The 19,805-nt window shown below is 41.2% G+C and overlaps 1 protein-coding gene across 1 annotated transcript; it reads left to right on the forward strand.

The window, feature by feature from the left end:
- The first annotated feature begins 12,777 nt into the window (after positions 1–12,777).
- Positions 12,778–15,298, forward strand: LOC122047043 (magnesium-protoporphyrin IX monomethyl ester [oxidative] cyclase, chloroplastic-like). Its single transcript, XM_042608071.1, has 5 exons — positions 12,778–13,353; positions 13,478–13,542; positions 14,372–14,699; positions 14,771–14,869; positions 14,948–15,298. The coding sequence occupies exons 1-5, from the start codon at positions 12,877–12,879 to the stop codon at positions 15,209–15,211; spliced, it is 1,233 nt and encodes a 410-aa protein (XP_042464005.1). The 5' UTR covers positions 12,778–12,876; the 3' UTR covers positions 15,212–15,298.
- Positions 15,299–19,805: the final 4,507 nt, after the last annotated feature.

The following is a 19,805-nucleotide window of genomic DNA, read 5'->3' on the forward strand; positions in this document are numbered from 1 at the left end:
TCCATAAGAGCAAACCATTGCTCTATCTCCATCATAAGAAAATTTTCGATTCTTGATTTCTAAGAATCGAAGCTCGTGGAAGTGTATGGTGGAGCCACCCTCGTGTCGAATCCGAGCCCATCTCAGAATTCCATTGTAGAAGTTGAGCTTTTGAATTTCTTTGACTTTGACAATTTTGCGTTAACTTCTTCACCCTCTAGCTCTTCTTGTTATGCTTGACCCTTCCGGCGATGATTCCGGTGAAGAGCAACCTCGCTCTGATACCACTTGTTAGGACCGAAAAGTAGCTAGAGAAGGGGGGGTGAATAGCTCGTCGCGTGCTCGGTGCTTGGCGTTGATTCTTTCTTCAAGAATGTGCAGCTGAAATACAAGAAACAAAAACATACAACGCTAACACTTGAGATTTTACTTGGTATCCATCTCATAAGAGGTGACTAGTCCAAGGATCCACGCACACACACACACACCTCCACTATTAAACACTCCTTTTCGGTAACTACCGAAGGCGGAGAAGCCCTACAAGACTCTAAATACAAGAAGAAAGAAAAGGGAAACAAAATACAAGTGCAAAGCTTATAATGAGTACAGAAAACCCTAACCCTAGCTTCTCTTCTTGGCTTTGATCCGCCTCTTGACTTGGAAACCTCCAAGATCCTTCAAGAACTGGCGATCTGAGCTTTGAGAGCGCTGTGGAGGAGCTGGCGAGAGGTCTGAGATGAAAACAGTGGAGAGCTGCTAATGGAGACGCCCGCTTGCAGCTCAAATACGACGCAACGGTCGGATCCCGATCGATTCGAAAACTCCCAATCGATCGGGGAGGCTTTGGATCGATCCACGCATTGATCCAGCGCTTATCGCGCGAAGCAGCAGCGTCCCAATCGATTCACTGATCGATTGGGAGCTCTGGATCGATCCACTGATCGATCCAGAGGCTTTCTGTGCGCTGGGAAAAGCCTGGATCGATCCACTGATCGATCCAGCTCTTGGTTTTTGCCCAAAACCAAGTCCCAAGCCTCTCAAACCAACATCCGGTCAACCTTGTCATGTTGGTACATCCTGCCTAGCATTTGGTCACTCCCTTAACCTGCCAGGACTCCCCACCAAGTGTCCGGTCAATCCCTTTGACCTACTTGGACTTTTCTCTTCTTGCCAAGTATCCGGTCAATTCCTTCGACCTACTTGGACTTTCCTTCATCATGCCAAGTATCCGGTCACTCTCTTGACCTACTTGGACTTTCACCTGATGTCTGGTCAACCTTGACCTATCTGGATTTTCCCTCGTACCTGGCTTCACTCACCAGGATTTCCAATCTGCCTAGCTTCACTCACTAGGACTTCTTTCCTGCCTGGCTTCACTCACCAGGACTTCTCTTCTGCCTGGCTTCACTCACCAGGACTTTCACCTAGCTTCACTCACTAGGATTTCTCTTCTGCCTGGCTTCACTCACCAGGACTTTCACCTAGCTTCACTCACTAGGATTTCTCCGCTGCCTGGCTTCACTCACTAGGACTTTCACTTCGCCTAACATCCAAGTTAGGACTTCCCAGTCAAGTATCCGGTCAATCCTTGACCTACTTGACTCTTCTTCAATCAACCTTGTATTGTCAAACATCGAAACCCAAACCAAGACTCAAGCTTGGTCAACCAGGTCAACCTTGACCTGAGAGATGTTGCACCAACACTCCATACTAACCAAATGAACAGAAGCATTCTATTCGCTTTCAGTCGACTGCCCGGTCGACCGCACCAGTCGACTGATGAAAACACTAGTCGACTGCTACAATACTGCTACAGTAATACTATAATACTGCTACAATACGCTACAGTGAACCCCTAATCCTAGGATTTAACCCCCGAGTGCATTCACTCAGCACTCGTACTGGCCCGACCAACCTAGACCTAGTCTTCTAGCCTCCTCCATCAGCCTTACGTCCCTTGGATGCCTCCCCATCCTTCACGTCTTTCCTTCTGGAGCTTCCATCGGCCTTGTCATTGTTGTCGGGTCTTCCTTTGCTAAGAGGTCGTGCCTCCGAGACTTTATCCATTGCCAAGTCACACTTGGACTTACGTTGTCAAGACTACATGCTTAGACTTACACTGCCAAGACTCATCTTTGGACTTTCCTCTTTTGCCAAGATCACCCTTGGACTTTCCTTATTGTACCTGTATTTCACACACTCACAATGCATATCAAATCCAACAATAAACCTAACTTAAACCTTTGCTCAAACATCAAAACCTAAAGTATCTAGATTGCTCCAACACATTTTAGGGCTCATCGTGCACTCGGGATTCAAAACCTAGGGAGTACTATTAGGACACTCTGGGAGCTACAGGGGGATGATTAACCCTAATCGCTTCGTTGATGAAGATTTGTAACGGAAACTTAAAGTAATGCTAACATCCTTGAATTTACTTGGATCCACCTACTTGAGGTGACTAATCTAAGAGAGTCCAGTCTTCCCACTCACAGATACACTATGAAACCTCCTTCGTGGAGGCGGAGAAGCCTCGTACAAACACAATACGAGAAATATATCAAGAATAAATACAAGCAAATACAAAGAAAATCGAACATGATTTACAACAATGAACTTTCGCTTAGCTTGCTTTCTTTTTGCTTGTATTTGCCTTTTGGTTGTGGAAAATGCAGTGACACTTTGTCTCTAAGCACCCAAGAACCAACGGTGAAGAGTGAAGAAGAAGAGTTATCAAATCTCCTGTGAAAATGCCTTTTATCTCATGATCTAAGATTCTCAATCGATTAACCTTACTTCCAATTGATTGTCACGTCAGATTCATCTGTCCAAACCTTGCAACGACTCTTTTCTGTTTCTCCCAATTGATTACCTAATTGATTATACAGTCTCAATCGATCACCTGATGATTCAGAGGCTCACTGTGCTTCGCAAAATTCCTCTTAATTGATTCACAGGTTCAATCGATTATCTGATCAATTCTGAAGCCCATTGTTTGTCGTGAACTTCTCTTCTCCCAATCGATTATAATTGATTAGGATTGACCTGATCGATTACCCAATCGATCCGAACTCTTTATGTTTCGAAAAGAAATGACACAGTTCTTGATCGATTACCCAATCGATCCATAACCTTTCTATTTCATGGAGAACGATTTTCAATCAATCACCTAATTGATTGGTTTTGACCCAATCGATTACCCAATCTATTGATCAACCCTAACTTACTTAACCAAAATCTAGGGTTCTCTTGCCTAACTTTCAGTTAATCGTGACCTGTTAGGACTTCCCCACCAAGTGTCCGGTCAATCTTTGACCCACTTAGATTTTGTCAACTTCCTGTTGGACTCCGATCACCAAGTGTGATCCTCCTTGACCCACTTATATTTTCCTCTTGCCTAACCACAGTCAGAGTTTTCCTCTTGCCAAGGTGCGGCCTTTCTTGACCCACTTGGACTTTCCTTTGCCTAAACATAGTTAGGACTTTACCTTACCAACGTGTGGTCCTCCCATACCCACTTGGACTTTCCTTTGCCAATGTGCGGTCCTCCTTGACGCACTTGGACTTTCCTTTGTCTAATCGTAGTTAGGACTTTTCTTTGCTAACGTGCGGTCCTTCTTAACCCATTTGGTTTTCCTTTTACCTAACAGCAGTTAGGACTTTTCTTTGCAAATGTGTAGTCTTTTTTGATTCATTTGGACTTTACCTTGTCTAACTTCTAGTTAGAACTTTACCCTTGCCTAACCTTCGAGTTATGACTTTGCCAGTCAAGTATCCAACCCTCCACGATTTACTTGACTTTCTTCTCACACATCGTCAAGTATCCGGTCAATCTTGACCTACTTGACATCTTTAAGATATTTTCCAAACATATTGTCCAAAAAGTGAAACTCAAGCTCGAACCCACTTGAACTTAGTCAAACTAGTTAACATTGATATAGGGACGATTGTACCAATAATCTCTCAACACGTACAAGAAATTCATCTTCCATGTTTGAGCCACTAAGACCGCTGGGCCATTATATGAATTGTTAATTGTGCTTTTGGATTTATCATAGTGGTCAATGAGAAACTTTTGTGGGGCCCAATTAGTTACCTCTACCATTAGTCGAATCGTAAGATTTGAATACTTAGATAAAAAAATAATTAAATTGAAATAATTTTGATTAAATATTTTAATTAAGTTGGTAAAAAATATTTTGAGATAATAGTATTACATATGTAATAATTGCTAATATCATAAGTGTGGAATTGTCAAATGGGTCGACCAATAGCAGAACAGGCTGGCTTGTGATGGGCCGGTCATTTGGTAGTGCGAGGCGGACCGGTCAGTTATCTTGGCGGATTAAAAAATCTCCAATCCAACATAACTTAAGGCGGGTTGTGGGCTTGGCAAGCCAACCTACGAGCCCACTGAAAAATTAAATATATATATATAATTAAAAATTTTAAGTTTAGGTTATAAATTAAGCGGATCAAACCGATGAGCCCATTGAATTTCCCACTTTAGTTTTAAGTTTGGAAGAAAAATTTATTTTTTTAACCCGTGGCCAACCTAAGTCCACTGTGGGCTAACCGGCACAAGTCATGGGCCTATGTGAATCGGCCCGTCTCGACCTATCTTTAAAAGGATGGATAAAATTTCAATCCAATCTGATTAAATTATTTGATGAGTAAGTTAATTCAATGGACTCAATATAAATTTACAGCTTCACCTGTGGTTGAGAGAGATAGTTGGAATTTCGAGTGGTGTTGATTACGATTTTGATATTTTAAGCAAATGAGTGTCATTTAGGTTTTGTTTTGATTTCTAATATATATATTTAAGTGTATTTAAGAGCACCTGATGATTTAAGGTAAGTATTGTTGCGAAACTTAAATTAGGTTTCTAGGTGCCTCTTTGTTGAAAAAGGTGTCTCTTCATCTAAATGGTGTCTTTTAATGAAAAGGCACCTCTTTTGGTTAAAGGTGTCTTTTGTTGGTGTCTCTTTTCTTTGTATAAATACCCTTTGTATCAAAAAAATAAATATGAACTTTCAATTCTTCTTTCTTGTTACCTACAAATTGGTATAAGAGCCTCAAGAGAGGAGCGACCGAGAGCTTTGTGAGGTGTGTGAGTTGAGTGAAAACACTTGAGAGAAATGGCAGCTCTAACCAATGGCATCCCGCTACCCAAGTTGACAAAAGGCGCCAACTACGACAACTGGAAAGTGCAGATGAAGGCTCTTCTCGGTTCCCAAGATAACTGGGATGTGGTCGAGACTGGGTATGAGGAACCGGCGAACACAAATGGGTATTCAGGTGCCCAACTAAATGCGTTGAAGGCCGTTCGAGCTAAAGACAAGGCGACTCTGTATCTGCTATACCGAGCCGTCGACGAATCTGGTTTTGAGAAGATAGCAAATGCAAAATCTTCCAAAGTAGCCTGGGATACACTCGAAAAAGCAAACAAAGGAGACGAACGAGTAAAGCAAGTCCGGCTTCAAACCCTTAGGGGCGACCTGGAAAACATGAGAATGAAAGAGTCTGAAAGCGTATTCGAGTTCATTACTCGGGTAGAGACCGTAGTGAACAAGCTGAATCAGAATGGTGAGAATCTTTCATCAAACCGAGTTATTGAAAAGATTTTGAGGTCATTGACAGATAATTTCGAGAATATTGTGTGCGCAATAGAGGAGTCCAAGGATCTGTCAACGCTTACCCTTGAAGAGCTTACTGGTCCCTGGAAGCGCATGAGCAGAGAAGGAAAAATAAGAAGGGGGAGTCTCTTGAACAGGCTCTCCCGGCGAAGGCGACAATAAATGAGGAGAAGGTGCTCTATGCTCAGAGTACTAGAGGAAGAGGCAGAGGTCTAGGTGGTAGAGGAAGAGGAAGACGAGGAAATGAGCAAGTCGACCGATGGAACTGGCATGGCCAAGGTCAAGCTCGGGGTGGCTGGATAAACATAAACAACAATATTGAATGTTATAACTGTGGGAAGTATGGGCATGTTGCCAAGTATTGTTACTCGATAAAATGCTACAACTGTGGAAAACTGGGTCACATTTCCAAAGATTGTAGGTCCGAGAAGAGAAAGGAGGAACCAACAAACTTCCTTGCCGAGGAAGATGATGAAGGATTGCTGCTGGTGACAAACATCCCAGAAACCGAGATCAAACCGAGCTGTTCTGATAACTCGGTTTGGTACTTGGACACCGGCGCAAGTAACCACATGTGTGGTAACGAAAGGTTATTCAAAACACTTTCAAAGGTGGAGTCTGGATCTGTTTCTTTCGGCAATGCTTCAAAAGTTGCCATCAAAGGCCGAGGAACGATCTGGCATCAACAGAGAAATGGGCAAATCGGAGAGATCAAAGATGTATACTACGTACCTGATCTTAAAAGCAATATACTGAGCATGGGACAGTTGATGGAGAAAGGGTACTCGGCTCTGCTGAAGGACCGAGAACTACAACTGAAGGATAAACTCGGGAGGCCCATTGCCCAGGTAGAAATGAAGAAAAATCGCATGTACAAACTTGAGCTGAAAATTGTTCAAGATAAATGCATGAAACTTGATCTGGAGGATGAGGCCATGAAGTGGCATGTTCGGTTCGGTCATCTTCACTTCAGGGGGTTGACCGAGCTGGTGAAAAAGGAGATGGTGCTTGGACTGCCTAATATAAAATTTGAAAAGAGGTTCTGCGAAGAATGTGTGATCGGGAAGCAAGCGAGGACTTCTTTCCCAAGCAGTTCAGAATACCGATCAAAGGAGCAACTCGAACTGATCCATACCGATTTGTGTGGGCCGATAACTCCAGAATCATTCAGTGGTAAGAGATACTTCATCTCTTTAATTGATGATTTCTCAAGGAAGACGTGGGTTTATTTTCTGAAGGAGAAGTCGGAAGTGTTTGAAACCTTCAAAAAATTCAAAGTGATGGTGGAGAAAGAAACAAGCAAAGTCATCAAAGCAGTCCGATCTGATAGAGGAGGTGAGTTTACTTCTGCCGAGTTCAACAAATACTGCGAGGAACATGGAATCAAGCGTTTCTTGACTGCGTCATATTCTCCGCAGCAAAACGGTGTAGTAGAACGAAAAAACCGAACTATTCTCGATATGGTTCGATCCATGTTGAAAGGAAAGAATATGCCGAAGAAATTTTGGGCAGAGGCGGTACAGTGCGCAGTCTATGTGCAAAATAGATGTCCACATGCAAAGCTAGGAGAGAAGACGCCTCAGGAGATTTGGAGTGGTGTGAAGCCAAGTGTCTTTCATCTGAAGGTGTTCGGCAGCATAGCTTATGGGCAAGTACCAAGTCAGCACAAGACAAAATTAGAAGATCGGAGCAAGAAGTACATATTTATCGGGTATGATGAAAAATCTAAAGCATATAAATTATTTGATCCTGTTAACAAGAAAGTGGTGGTGAGCCGAGACGTTCACATGGAGGAATCAATGGCATGGAACTGGAGTAACTCGATTGAGGAAGAAACAAGCTCGAAGGTTGTTATGCCTCCAATATCAACAACCATCGAGCCTTCAGAAGATGAATCCGAGCCTCAGCAGCCCAGAATGAGAAGTCTGCAGGAGATATATGACACTACAAATGAAGTCCATGTTGTATGTCTCCTGGCCGACTCAGAAGATTTAAAGTTTGAGAACGCTGTACAAGACGAGAAATGGAGATCAGCTATGGATGAAGAAATCGGGGCAATAGAATGCAACAAAACTTGGGAGCTGACCGACCTTCCTGAAGGAGCTCAACCCATTGGAGTAAAATGGGTATACAAAAAAAAGATGAATGCTGAGGGAGAGGTTGAGCGTTATAAAGCTCGACTTGTGGTAAAAGGCTATAGACAAAAGGAAGGAATCGACTACGATGAAGTATTTGCTCCTGTAACGAGAATGGAGTCAATCCGACTTCTGATCTCGTTAGCTGCTCAGAACCAATGGCCAATTCTACAGATGGATGTGAAGTCGACGTTTCTAAATGGAGTGCTGAAGGAAGAGGTGTACGTCGAGCAACCACCAGGGTACATGAAGAGAGGGGGTGAAATGAAGGTGCTGAGATTAAGAAAAGCCCTCTACGGGCTGAAGCAGGCTCCTCGTGCTTGGAATGAGAGAATTGACGGGTATTTCAAGAAAAATGGGTACGAGCAATGTCCATACGAGCATGCCTTGTACACAAAGAAATCATAAAATGATATGATGGTAGTCGCTCTCTATGTCGACGACCTCATATTCACCGGAAGCAACGCAAAACTGATTAAGGAGTTCAAGGAGGTAATGAAGAAAGAATTCGAAATGACAGACTTAGGCCTGATGAAATATTTTCTTGGCCTAGAAGTGAAGCAGTCAGAGGAAGGGACTTTTATATCCCAAGAGAGGTACGCGCTTGAAATTCTAAAGAAGTTTAAAATGGAGGACTGCAACCCGGTCTCTACTCCAATGGAATCGGGCACTAAACTCTCAAAATTTGATGGAGGAGAACGAGCTGATGCTGGAAGATATCGAAGCTTAATCGGAAGTCTGAGGTATCTTACAAGCACGAGACCCGACCTAATGTTAAGTGTTGGGATAGCAAGCAGATTCATGGAAGATCCAAGCTACACACATTGGAAGGCCTTGAAGAGAATTCTGAGATATGTTCAAGGAACCCTGTCACTCGGCCTTTTCTATTCAAAAACATATGACTACCGACTAGTGGGTTACTCGGATAGCGATTGGTGTGGTGATGTTGATGACCGGAAAAGTACTTCGAGTTATGTATTCCTACTCGGGAATACGGCTTTTACTTGGATGTCAAAGAAGTAGCCTATTGTAACTCTGTCAACTTGCGAGGCCGAGTATGTGGCGGCCTCTTGGAGCATGTGTCATGCAGTCTGGCTTTCAAATTTACTAAGGCATCTGAGAGTGATCCGAGACGAAGGGACTGTGATCCGAGTTGATAACAAGTCGGCAATCGAGTTGGCAAAGAACCCGGTTAACCACGGAAGGAGCAAGCACATCGACGTCCGATTTCATTTCATCCGAGAACAAGTCAAAGAAGGAAAGATCGAGTTGGAGCATGTTGAAAGTCGAACTCAAGCCGCGGACGTATTCACCAAGCCACTGTCGACCACACTGCTAGAGAATTGTAAAAGACTGATTGGAATGAGAGATGGGAAGAGTATTTAAGTTTAAGGGGGAGATTTGTTGCGAAACTTAAATTAGGTTTCTAGGTGTCTCTTTGTTGAAAAAGGTGTCTCTTCATCTAAATGGTGTCTTTTAATGAAAAGGCACCGCTTTTGGTTAAAGGTGTCTTTTGTTGGTGTCTCTTTTCTTTGTATAAATACCAGGAAATGAAGGTGACAGACTCAGTATATTCAAGAGGCGAGAGATTTGACGGATGGGTATTCCATTGGTGGGAGAAGAACGTATATAGAATGAGTTAGAGGGCCCGATACATTTAAACACGAACAAAATTCGTCCAAATAAATTGTTGGGGAGCTGAATTAAGTGATTTGTATTCAAGACAAAAGGTAAAGTCAACTTAGGCGGACTCGATCGTAATGGACTTGAGTCCGAGTTCCTAGCAATTGAAATTGAGTTCCGAGCGATCAGAATAGATACGGTCGGCGCACACTCGATTATGTTTATCTTTAAATGAGTTTGAAGATGATCTATTCAGGAGATTCAGGCGATCAAAAATTATTTTGGATGATTGAAATACATGGAGCATAAAACTGGATGAGACGGTCATAGATCCGGGTTGACCAAGGATCCAAGCACATGGAAGGTTGCCACGTCAACAACAACAACCGATAGAAGGAGACCTATTCATGGATGAGACCTATGGGCTGACTTAGCAAATTTTGGGAATCAGTTCCATGTCAGTAAAGTGAATAGATCAAAATGGAGGCTATGGAATGGGACCAAGTTCTCAAGAATAGAACACAACACATAAATACGAAGCTTTAAATTGCCTTCTCTTTATGAGCTTCTTTGTTTCTTTTTTTATTATCTTGTACCATTCATTCCATCAAGAGGTTTCTCCATCTCTAATCTTTTGTCGTACAGGAGAAAGATAGTAAACAATGATGTGTATAGACGTTGGACATAGCAACCTGATAGTTATGAATTAACTAAGTAAATACACCATATTATAGTATGCATATGTTTATCTATTCAGTATCTTTTAGGGGGTATTTGGTTGGGGGTTATGATTGATAACCTTGGTAGGTTATCAACAAAAACCTTGTTTGATTTAGTTAATGAATGATTCCCGATAATAAGCAATTCCCGCTATGTCAGCAAAGTCGGCATGCAACCCGGAATTACATTACCTCCGAAATCTAAGGTTTTGGACGATGCCGAGGTTATCAATTTGTTTATTCCAAAATTACCCTCCATGCTCGATTTCACCAAATTCCTGCGCGAGGCATATGCGCTCCCACAGGAGCTCACCGTCAGCCTTCGGGCACACCCAAAGCTGCGACCGCGGCTCCTGTTGGTGGCGCGGAACGGCACACAGTGGTTCACCAATGTGCCGGTGATTGTGCGGGCGGCAGAGGCGATGGGCTTCAAGGCGGTGCTCGCCGACATGGACTTGGGGAACGTGGGTGGGTTCGCAGAGGTGGTGAACTGGTGCGACGTGATCATGGGCGTGCATGGCGTCGGGCTCACTAACTTGGTTTTCTTGCCGACTAACGTGGTGGCGATGCAGATCGCGTCGTGCTGCGACTTGGAGGGGGTGGCGGAGCACACATACGGGCCGCCGGGGAGGGATTCGGGCTGCTCTACTTGCAGTACGGCATCAGCGTGGACGAGAGCACACTGTTGCAGTCGATCCATCATCAAGGCTGGTTCAAAATGGGGAAGATCTACCTAAAACAGTAGAACCTGAAGCTTGACGTCGATAGGTTCAGCCGGTCTTGATCAAAGCCATCAATTTATTCTATTTGACCCAGTCTTTTCCTTGATCTGTTCGGCGACGGCAGGGAAGAAGAGAAGTCACGGGAGAGAAGAGATAAAAAGATTTTTTATCTAAGTGATTGCATAATCTAAGAGATAAATTAATTCAAAAGATTAAAGGGTAAATTAGTAAATGTAAATCTAAGTGATTGCATAACCTAAGTTGAACCAAATACCTTATAGGTTATGTTTTATTGCTCGTAACTTTAGTTATATGATTACTTAGTAATCATATAACTAAGGTTATACATGATAACTTGAACCAAACACACTCTTATAGTAATTTGAGATAAAGACCTATACAAGTTAAGGTACCTCTTGAGTATTAAAATTCTACAATCTATACCTTGTAGATTTTTTTTATATATAATTAATATATCTAACTCTTCGAATTAGAATCATTTAATTTTAGAGGTGAATAACTTAACCTCATTAAAATTTCCCACTAACTATCATGCCAGCATTTTTAAATTTATTATCTCATTAAAATATATTTCTATCTAAAAATATGTATTAGATTTATTAACACTACAATGTAAGCTTGTTAGGACTTATTTGACCAAAATCATCCTCGCTACAAATAAAAAACAAACCTATAGACACTGAGAAATATCCATGGTTGATTTATAGACAACCTAATATTATTCATATTGTTTGCATAATAAACAAGTATATACATGATCTACGAACATGTATTATATTTTTGAGGTGCCTTAATAAGACAATCTTATGGTAAACGTTACACATATTGAGATTTAGTTTTTTAGATGATTTTTTTTTATTAACTCCGGTATACATTTTTTATAATTCGACTAATTTTAAAGATGAACGATCTAGTTTCATAAAAAAAATTTTACTTTATTTTTAGAACACAATAAATTATAAGTGGCGCAAAATGAAAATTCTAAATTCTAAATTAACTTAAAATAAATTTAATTTATCAATATCATCATCTCATTGTAACCTCGGATATGATAGTAATAAAGATGACATTGTGATTATCTCTCTTCCTAAAATCTAAAGACGTACCCTTAGAATTTATAGAATATTTATAGTGTCACGATAGTATATTCAAATTATCACTTAGTTATTCGTGGCTCAATTATCAGTTATAATGTATTTATAGTTTTTTTTTCTAAATGAGAGGTACGATCAAAGGATGTATTTATTCACGATTAAATGAGAGGTATTATCAACTTTTCGATTTATCCTGATGAAAAATTATATGATTTTTCAAAGACGTACGGTGAGATATAAAAAATTTATAGAACATCACGGTTCAATATTACATACGTAAGAGAAAAAAACACTGAGGATTACATACTGTTCAAATCCAATTGGGGTATGAACAATTTTATAATGACATAAAGATTGCGATGGTTGGTATCAGTGGCAGATCCATATAAAAAGAAAGAGAGTGTTTGAAAAAAGGAGTTAGAGCTTATCTTCCTTCTCATTACCTCTCGGATTATAATATATTGATGAAATTTTTCAAGAGCAAGGGTACTCAAGTACATCTTTACTCCCCTAGATCAGCCACTGGTTGATATTATCACATTTTCAAATTTATAATGAATTATGGCAAGAGGACCTTCGATATTGGTCTGGTCGATACTGGACACTAATATTATACAAATAAAAAATAAATAAAATAGCATCCCATTGCATTATTCAGAGCCGGGTGTCAGTATGGACACGTGTAAACGATTTCAGTCACTAGTATATATTATTTTATCCAGAAAAACCACATAAGATTTCCTTGCCACGTGTTCTCATCCAATTGGAAATTATGGATTACTTGGATTGTGGGATGATCCGTGATCCGATCCCGACATCTCTTATAGCCCCAAATCCATCTTGAGATTTCCTCGCTTTTCCTCCGCCGCTCGCCAGTCGCTTCTTCTCCTTCTCCGAAACCTTCCCTCTAAAGCTCAATCAAGGAGCTAATTGCAGAGGCGACAATGGCGGCGGCTGCGGCGGAGCTCGCTTTAGTGAAGTCCTTCCACCCCATGTCCAAGTTCAGCGGCCGGGCGAGCTCCAAAGTCGCCACTTTTCGGCCTCGCCATTTGCGAATCTCAGCTTCGGCCGCCGCCGCCCCTCCGGCCGCGGGGCCGAAGAAGAAAAAGTCGGGAAAGACGACGGAGATCAATGAGACGCTGCTGACTCCGAGGTTCTACACGACGGACTTCGAGGAGATGGAGCAGCTCTTCAACGCGGAGATGAACAAGAACCTGAACCAGGCGGAGTTCGAGGCGCTGCTGAACGAGTTCAAGACGGACTACAACCAGACCCACTTCGTCCGCAACCCGGAGTTCAAGGAGGCCGCCGACAAGATGCAGGGACCCCTCCGCAAGATCTTCGTCGAGTTCCTCGAGCGCTCCTGCACCGCCGAGTTCTCCGGCTTCCTCCTCTACAAGGAACTCGGTCGAAGACTCAAGGTCTCATCTTTTTCCCCCCACCTTCTCCTACAAATCTTTCCTTCAGAACAGGAAAGAAATTCAACTACTGTTTTTACTATTTCATCTGATCGTTTCTCTGACTCTGGGAAACTCTTTGGAGCAGAAAACCAACCCAGTGGTCGCCGAGATCTTCTCCCTCATGTCAAGAGATGAAGCAAGGCATGCCGGGTTAGTAACACACCCATTTGTTCTTCATAATTTGTTCTTAATACCCTAAATCACTCGTTATAGGGATGTTTATTCAAAATTCATGATTTTTTTTGGGCAAAATCAAAAGGGCTTTCCTTTTATGGAAATCTTCAAAGGGCATCCTTTTTTGATTTATTATATATATAAAAAAAGAACACTCCATCACATCTTTGTACACTTTACTTCTCAAAATTATCTTTATTTTTGGCATTATGGTAGCAGCTATGTATTTATAGTTACTACAACATTCACACTTCAACTTTAATTAACAAAATAAAAAATAGCAGTTATAGTTCATAGCTGCTATAACATAGACATTTCAACCCTAATGTATACTCATAAAGCAATACTTCATCTTTGATCAACACTGGTCAATGTTATGTCAAAAGAGTACTTCTACTTTGATTAACACTAATAGAATTATATTGTAACAATTATAGTTCATAACTCTTATAACATGGACACTTTATCTCTGGTCAACACTGTCAACTTCATGTTGTATCAGCTATGGAATCATAACGGCTATAATTGTATAGTTGTATTAGCTACCGGATAGTAGCAACAGCTATGATCTTGTAGCAGCTACAGTAACACCCAAAAAAAAAAATGACAGTTTCAAAAATAAAGTATATAGGGGCGTCCTTTTGATAACAAATAAAAAAGGGAGATCCATTCCAATAAAAAGGGTGTTGTCCTTTTTGAGTTTTGCCCATTTTTTCTTGCATTCTAATTGTCCCTTTGAAGATTTGGACACAAATAAAGTTTTTAGCATAAACATCATGCGTTTGTAATCTGAAACTTTCTGCAGATTCCTGAACAAAGGCCTCTCCGATTTCAACTTGGCTCTGGATCTGGGCTTCCTCACAAAGGCCAGGAAGTACACATTCTTCAAGCCAAAGTTCATCTTCTACGCGACATATCTGTCGGAAAAGATTGGGTACTGGAGGTACATCACCATCTACCGGCATCTGAAGGCTAACCCTGAGTTCCAATTGTATCCCATCTTCAAGTATTTTGAGAACTGGTGCCAGGATGAGAACCGGCACGGAGACTTCTTCTCTGCTCTTATGAAAGCTCAGCCTCAGTTCCTCAATGATTGGAAGGCCAAACTGTGGTCCAGATTCTTCTGCCTATCGGTGAGCATAGACTTGTTTCAGTCTTCAATCTATGACTGATCTAACAGTATCGGTGCCTCGATCCATGGCAGGTTTATGTGACCATGTACCTAAACGATTGCCAACGAACAGCTTTTTACGAAGGCATCGGTCTTAATACCAAAGAATTCGACATGCATGTCATCATCGAGGTAGCTAAATTCATGATCTTGTTTCACTTGATGCACTTCAGTTACAAGGTTGTTGATTGCTGAAGCTGATTTCCTCAGACGAACCGCACGACGGCGAGAATCTTCCCGGCTGTTTTAGATGTTGAGAACCCTGAGTTCAAGAGGAAGCTGGATAGAATGGTGGAGATCAACAAGAAGCTGATTGCTGTTGGAGAAAGCCAGGACCTTCCCATTGTGAAGAACCTGAAGAAGGTACCTCTCGTCGCAGCACTGGTTTCGGAGATTGTGGCTGCCTACCTCATGCCTCCGGTCGAATCTGGATCCGTCGATTTTGCTGATTTCGAACCAACACTTGTTTACTGATTTTGGTTAAGCTTCCCTAGCAGAGAATACTTGTATGAATCTGTTGTACTTTATTATCTGTAATCAAATGGATGCTTGTTTCACTCATATATATAGTATTAACTGATTCTAAAAACATATAACTTGTGATTGAAGTACTTGTTGATGCAGCATAGATTTGCCGCGCCTCATTTGAGATCAGTGGAAAGGAAAATTTAAATGTGATTTTAGTCCTATATTGAGAGTTTTATAATATATTATTAGTTTATATTGATTGATATGTATTAATTATATGAATAAATATACATGGAGAAATTTTCTTTTACACGGCTTTTTTGATTAGTTTGATTTCGATTCTAATATTTTAATTATAAATCCTAAATCCTAAACACAACTTCAAACGTATTGATTTCCTAGAGAATGAGTCTAACATATGGAATTCTAGACAAATACAAGTTTATAAAACGTTTTCCTTGAGTGTAGAGCATGTGATTGCCGACTATTTTACTTAATCTTGCTTGAAATTAAAATGACATTTTTGAATAATTTTAAATGCCTAAAAAAATAAATTAGACACTAATTGAGGTAGTCAGTAATTCTCTTGACTCGAAATAATTTGGCAAGAGAAAAGAAAACCAAAAAATATTTTAAATTAAATTTGAGCCAAAATTATTTAAATTAATTTCAAATTAAACTGAAAATTTGAAATTAATTTTAATCTAATTTAAATATACCAATAAAAAATAATTAATTTTTTTTCTAAGTAAAGTTTTTGTCAAGATAATATATATGAAAAATTTTATCCTGTACACCCTTAGGTGAGCGACCAAGGGTGACATTTAACTGTTAGGATCCTTCGTACGGAGGCTAGAGAGGGGGGGGGGGGTGTGAATAGCCAACCCCAAATCGTCGCGTTTCTACAAACTAGGTTAGCGCAGCGGAAAATACAAGGAAACGAAAGAGAAGAAAACCAAACCTTAACACAAGGATGTAACGAGGTTCAGAGATTAGGGCTCCTACTCCTCGGCGTGTCCGTAAGGTGGACGAGTCCAGTCAATCCGTCGGTGGATGAGTCCCCGGAGAACCGACTAATACAATATACTCCTTGTGGGTGGAGAAACCTCACCACAAACGTTTGCAACAGCAAACAAAGAGTACAAGAACAGTAAGAAAAGCAATACAATATGAATACAATAGCACTCTACCAATTGCTTGCTTTCTTGTCGAAGGGAGGTGAAGCAGCAACTTCACAGCCCAAACGCAGCAGCTGGTCGACGACTGGAAGCTCACGCGAAGCTTCAGAGGCGAGCTAAATCAAAGCTTAGTGCTAGAATGTTCTAAAAGAAGACTTGTAGGCTGGACAAGCTTTGTTGTCAGTGACATAAACTTTCAAAAGAGTACAAAAAGACATGTATGGGTCTCGCTATAGTTCGATCGGTCGTGGACCGATCGGGAGGAAGCCTGTTCGGTCTCATGGGGTACAACACCTAATTCGGTGCTCACTCGACACATTCCTGAACAGAGTGGAGGAAAATTGAGCTCGATTGACCTTGAGGTCCGAACGATTCTGACCGCGGATCAGGGATCGGTCTCCGGGACCGATCAGGCTTCATGATGATCGGTCCCCAGACCGATCAGTAAGCTCACAGAACTGCGCTTTGCCTTCTGTTTGTTATCTGATCGGTCACCAAATCGATCAGATACACAAACGTATCGCTGGATCGGTCTGCAGACCGATCCAGAGCTTGGTTTTTGCCCAAACCAAGTCCCAAACCTTCAAACCAATATCCGGTCAACCTTGACCTATTGGTACATCATGCTTAGCATCCGGTCACTCCCTTGACCTGCTAAGACTCCCCACCAAGTGTCCGGTCAATCCCTTTGACCCACTTGGACTTTCCTCTTCGTGCCAAGTATCCGGTCACTCCTATGACCTACTTGGACTTCCCATCACCAGATGTCCGATTACCCTTGATCCATCTGGATTTTCCCTTGCCCGGCTTCACTCACCAGGACTTTCACCTAGCTTCACTCACTAGGGTTTTCACACTGCCTAACATCCCAGTTAGGACTTTCTCACTGCCTGGCTTTACTCACCAGGACTTTCCAACTGCCTAACATCCCAGTTAGGACTTTCCCACTGCCTGGCTTCACTCACCAGGACTTTCCACACTGCCTAACATCCCAGTTAGGACTTTCCCACTTTGCCAAGCTCCCTGCTTGGACTTCTCCGTGCCAAGTCTCCATACTTGGACTTTTCCAGTACCAAGTCTCCATACTTGGACTTTTCCCGTGCCAAGTCTCCACACTTGGACTTTTCGCGTGCCAAGCTCCCTGCTTGGACTTTTCCAGTGCCAAGTTCCCTGCTTGGACTTTTCCGTTGCCAAGTCTCCGTACTTGGACTTTTCCAGTGCCAAGTCTCCATACTTGGACTTTTCGCGTGCCATCCCGAATCAGGTCAACCAGGTCAACCTTGACCTAAGGTTGCACCTACAATCTCCCAAACACCTATTCTTGTCAAACATCAAGAATACAATTCTCTTTTCGTCAAACATCGTCAAACATCAAAACACAACTCGAGTCAGGTCAACCAAGTCAACCTTGACCTAAGGTTGCACCAACAATCTCCCCCTTTTTGATGTTTGACAAAATTCATAATCAAGTTAGGTTAAACCGATAACCTAACTTAGGTTTTCCAATTCCAATGTTCTCTCTGAACATTCTCCGGGCATTCTCCCATTCTCCCCCTTGGGACATCTCTCCCCCCTTTTGACACACATCAAAAAGAGGGACTCAAGGTCAAGAGTTTCTTCCCAATGAAAGTCCCATACCTTTCATTGAAACCCTTAATTTCCCCCTTGATACTAAACACAACAATCAACTTAGTGACAATCCCATATCACTAATCCTCAAAAAGTCTTAAGGAGTAAAAACTCCCCCTAAAAGTCAACTCCCCCTTGACAATTAGGTAAGACTCCCCCTAAAGGTCAACCCCCCCTTGATCATTGCACCAACAATGTCTTGGAGAGTTTCAAACCTTTAGAAACCCGAAACTCAACTCCCACAGCTGAAATTTCAGACCACAGTCGAAATTCAGCAAATTCAGCACACCTGATCGGTCACCGGACCGATCAGGACCCCTCTGGATCGATCCAAGTTCAGATCAGGCGGTTTCTGATTTCTTCTTTTCTGAAATTCAGAAACTCACAACAAATTCCAGAAAATTCGAAAAATTGTGAAATTTTGAGGATACATTCCTCATACCATATACTATCAAGGAAAAATAGTTTTCTATGAAAATAACTTCCATTTTTCAATCTTGATACAAAGTTCAAAAACTTTGAAATAGTTCAAGTTTAACTCAACTTTGTATCACAATGTTCAATGATGAATGCAATCACTAAGATGGCTTCATCAAGGTTTTCCAAATCAATTTCAAAATGATTTTAAACCTTTTAATTTAGGACCATAATCTTAGGGCTAAATGTACATGACTTGTACACAAGCTTTCCCTATGATCCTCCATTTCTTGAATTAGGCTCATCTAGGTATAAGAACTATGCACCTTGATCCTAATTCATGATCCTAATATCTCACACACATCTAAAGTGTATCAAACACATCCATGGCAATTTTGATGTGAGATATGGGTTTAGGTATCTTAGACTAAGGTCTCATGCATTTTCTAAACACAAATTTGATCTCAATATCAAAATGTGTTTTTCATCCTTAAATCAATTCAATTGATTATTAATGCAAGAGATGATGACATGGCATAAAATGGTATCATAAATGAAAACATGTGCCAATGTTATGATGTCATGGCATAAAGTTTGAAACTTAAATAAACATGACATAAAAACTAACCTAAGCATTATCATGACATTTCAAAAGATAAACTTAAATATGATGTCATGACATGTGAGGGCAAATAATCATGGCAAGATTTAGCATGAATAAGACATACCTAGATTACCTATCTAAGTATCCTTAGCCTTAGCTAATACTTAAGCTTTAACCCTTGATTGCCATAATATGTCAAAATCCTAATTTTGACACTTCTTGAACTCTAGATTCATCCATGCCACTTAAAGATCAAATTTATCCTCAAATCTTGGCATGTTTCATTTTTCCTCAAGAGTTCTCTAGATTTTCCCAAATTGTGCCAATTGAAATTAACATCATCATTTTCCATGATGGCACATTTTACTCTTCCAAGGAGTAAATATTCCATTTCATTTTCAAAGGTTCCCAAAAACCTTGAAAATGCTCCTTGAGCGTCAATTTCCTCAAAGTTGGGTTAACTACCCTTCTAATCGGAGTTGACACTCTCTAACCCATCTATGGGGTAGAGAAGATGCTCCTAGGAACCCAATACCTATTTGAGCTCATTGGGTTCACTAAATATTCACTAGGGATAACTTCCCTAGCAACCCTCCTAATGACCCTCTTAGGCTTTAAAGCCTTGGTCATTTGGGACTCATCAAGATCAACTCTAGGGGTGACTCCCCTTGTGACCTTGGCGATGGTCTTCCTAGCCCTAGATTTTGTTCCATAATCGAATGGAACATTATAATAAGTGGGCTTGACCACTTGGGACTTAGGTTTGTGACCC

This window comes from Zingiber officinale, chromosome 2B (assembly GCF_018446385.1).
Source record: "Zingiber officinale cultivar Zhangliang chromosome 2B, Zo_v1.1, whole genome shotgun sequence".
Classification (NCBI taxonomy): Eukaryota; Viridiplantae; Streptophyta; class Magnoliopsida; order Zingiberales; family Zingiberaceae; genus Zingiber; species Zingiber officinale.